General features: G+C 47.0%; 1 protein-coding gene across 1 annotated transcript; it reads right to left on the reverse strand.

Annotated features, from left to right (window-relative positions):
- Positions 1–215: 215 nt before the first annotated feature.
- LOC147463100 (uncharacterized) lies at positions 216–1,750 on the reverse strand. Its single transcript, XM_086495412.1, has 3 exons — positions 1,521–1,750; positions 827–1,231; positions 216–579 (listed from the first exon to the last, which is right to left on the reverse strand). Exons 1-3 carry the CDS (start codon positions 1,748–1,750, stop codon positions 216–218), a joined length of 999 nt encoding a protein of 332 aa, XP_086351538.1.
- Positions 1,751–1,991: the final 241 nt, after the last annotated feature.

The following is a 1,991-nucleotide window of genomic DNA, read 5'->3' on the forward strand; positions in this document are numbered from 1 at the left end:
AACCCCGTTTCGCATGACTCGTCTGAGCCATAATCCTACCACCACAAAACCGAGGAGATCTTGGTGCAATCAACTTGGGCATCGGCAAGCCCAAATGATCCTTGCATATCCCTTTACATAGAAAGCTGATCCTTGATTTTGCGGCGTTCTTCTCGATCAGGGTGAAACTTGGTCAAGATATCCTTCCATTGCTTGGTCACCTCCCCATCATGCTCCTATCTTGCACCTTGAAACTCTGGATCCAGCACAAAAGCCGCACCATGGAAAGGGGAAGCATAGGAGTCCCATCTTCTCTGACAAAGCTGGCTAATCTCCTCAAACCTGTCTGCATCTGGCTCAATTGTTTGGAGGGCCTCCACCATGCGATCCATGGCCTCATAGACCTTGCCAATGCAAGGTTTCATACCATCAACTACTCGAACCAAGTGGAGTACCGGCTGCACCATTTGGTCTATAGTCTTCAATGACTCCCAAAGCTGGGGATCCTCTGACTTGCCTGCACATAAGGTCCCTACCGACTGAACCTGCGTAGGATGAGGAAGTGTACTCCATACTGATGAGGGTCTGCCGCACTGCACTCTGACATTCGCATAGGGAATGAACCATTAGGTAGTTGTAGGCAAAGTGGGTCTCACAGTACTTCAAGAGAACCTTGCCCTTTGACTACTTCAAGAATGCAGCACGAAGGAGATTGTGATTGTTGATGAAGGACACTAGCTTGGACGCACTTGTAACGAGTGGCTCAATCCAACGTAGGCACCCTATATCCTTTAAAATTTTGTTAAGGCAATGTGCGATACAAAATGACACTTTGTTGCGGGGATACATTCCCTCCAAAATGGCGTCGACTGCCTTGTTTGATGCCTCCCCATCCGTGACAAGATGCAACATCACCTTTGGGCCAATGATTTCTATGGCAGACGCCCACTCTCCTGCAAGCACATCAACGGATTTCCCTGTTTCTGTGGCATCATGTGAGTGGGCAAAGTACATCTCTCCCTTGCAATAAGCCACAAGGCCATGAATGGATCTCCTCCTGGTGTCGCTCCATCCATTTGCAATGAGTGTCACTCCATACTTGGCCCATTGTCGCTTCGTGTTTACGGCTACCATCTCCACAACGGCCTTCTCTCTATCAAGAAGAGAAGTATGGAGGGCCTCTGAAGTGGGTGGCACGTAGCGTGGCACGTAATCCCCAATCCTTGTGCACATTGCCTTGAAGTAGTCCGACCTATACAATGTACATGTCACAAAGGTCAAAAGTGAAGACAATGTTGAATGGAAAACATATATACTAGTTATGGTCATAATATGAAAGAGCATTGAGAACTTGGAACTTATCGAGCCTTTATGAAAGGGATATGGTGATAAAAAAAACGGGCAACGGCAGTTCCACATCCTCCTTCTTTTTTGGATCCCATGACGCATCTAGAGTTCGTCAACGATGGGTGGGAAGAGAGGGAGTAATCCTTTGAAATGATGTTTGAGCCGCCGCACTACTACCTCCAACGAAAGCTTACAAATGAGTGGTAGAAGAAGGAAAAACCAAGTGATTGGGGTCAATGGCTTGCTGCTTGGGTCGATCATTTGCTTTGGGTCTCATGATGGCACCCTTGATCTCAAGCTCCTTCTCTTCTCGGCCATCACATTCTTGTAATGCTTCCCTTGCTCTCCAACTACGTGAAAGAGGTGTGCTCGAACCTTGCTTGTCTCGGATTTGTGTTGGAAGCCACATAGTTTGCACGTCCATGATCTTGCACCGCCTTCTTTGCCCAATACTTCGGAGTGCACCTCATCCCACCATGAAGGCTCATCCTTCTTTCCTCTCTTACCAACCAAGGGACCTTCATGTGATGCGGAAGCTTGTGTCATATTGATGGCGCTTGAGACTTAAGACCATATTAGGTATTTTGGTAAAAATCTCACATTATGGGAATCTCCAAATCGACTAAATTCATGTAATTTGGGAATTTTCCACTTAAAGTGGGAAA

Source organism: Adiantum capillus-veneris, chromosome 2, assembly GCF_014529385.1.
Source record: "Adiantum capillus-veneris isolate H3 chromosome 2, ASM1452938v2, whole genome shotgun sequence".
Taxonomy (NCBI): Eukaryota; Viridiplantae; Streptophyta; class Polypodiopsida; order Polypodiales; family Pteridaceae; genus Adiantum; species Adiantum capillus-veneris.

Bases quoted from the DNA above. Each gene is read 5' to 3' on its own strand.
- LOC147463100 (XM_086495412.1), bottom strand. From the start codon at position 1,750: ATGGACGTGCAAACTATGTGGCTTCCAACACAAATCCGAGACAAGCAA. The intron at 1,232-1,520 runs GTAAGCTTTCGT...TACATTGTATAG, and splicing joins CCTTCTTCTACCACTCATTT to GTCGGACTACTTCAAGGCAA. The intron at 580-826 runs GTATCCCCGCAA...TGCGAATGTCAG, and splicing joins GACGCCATTTTGGAGGGAAT to AGTGCAGTGCGGCAGACCCT.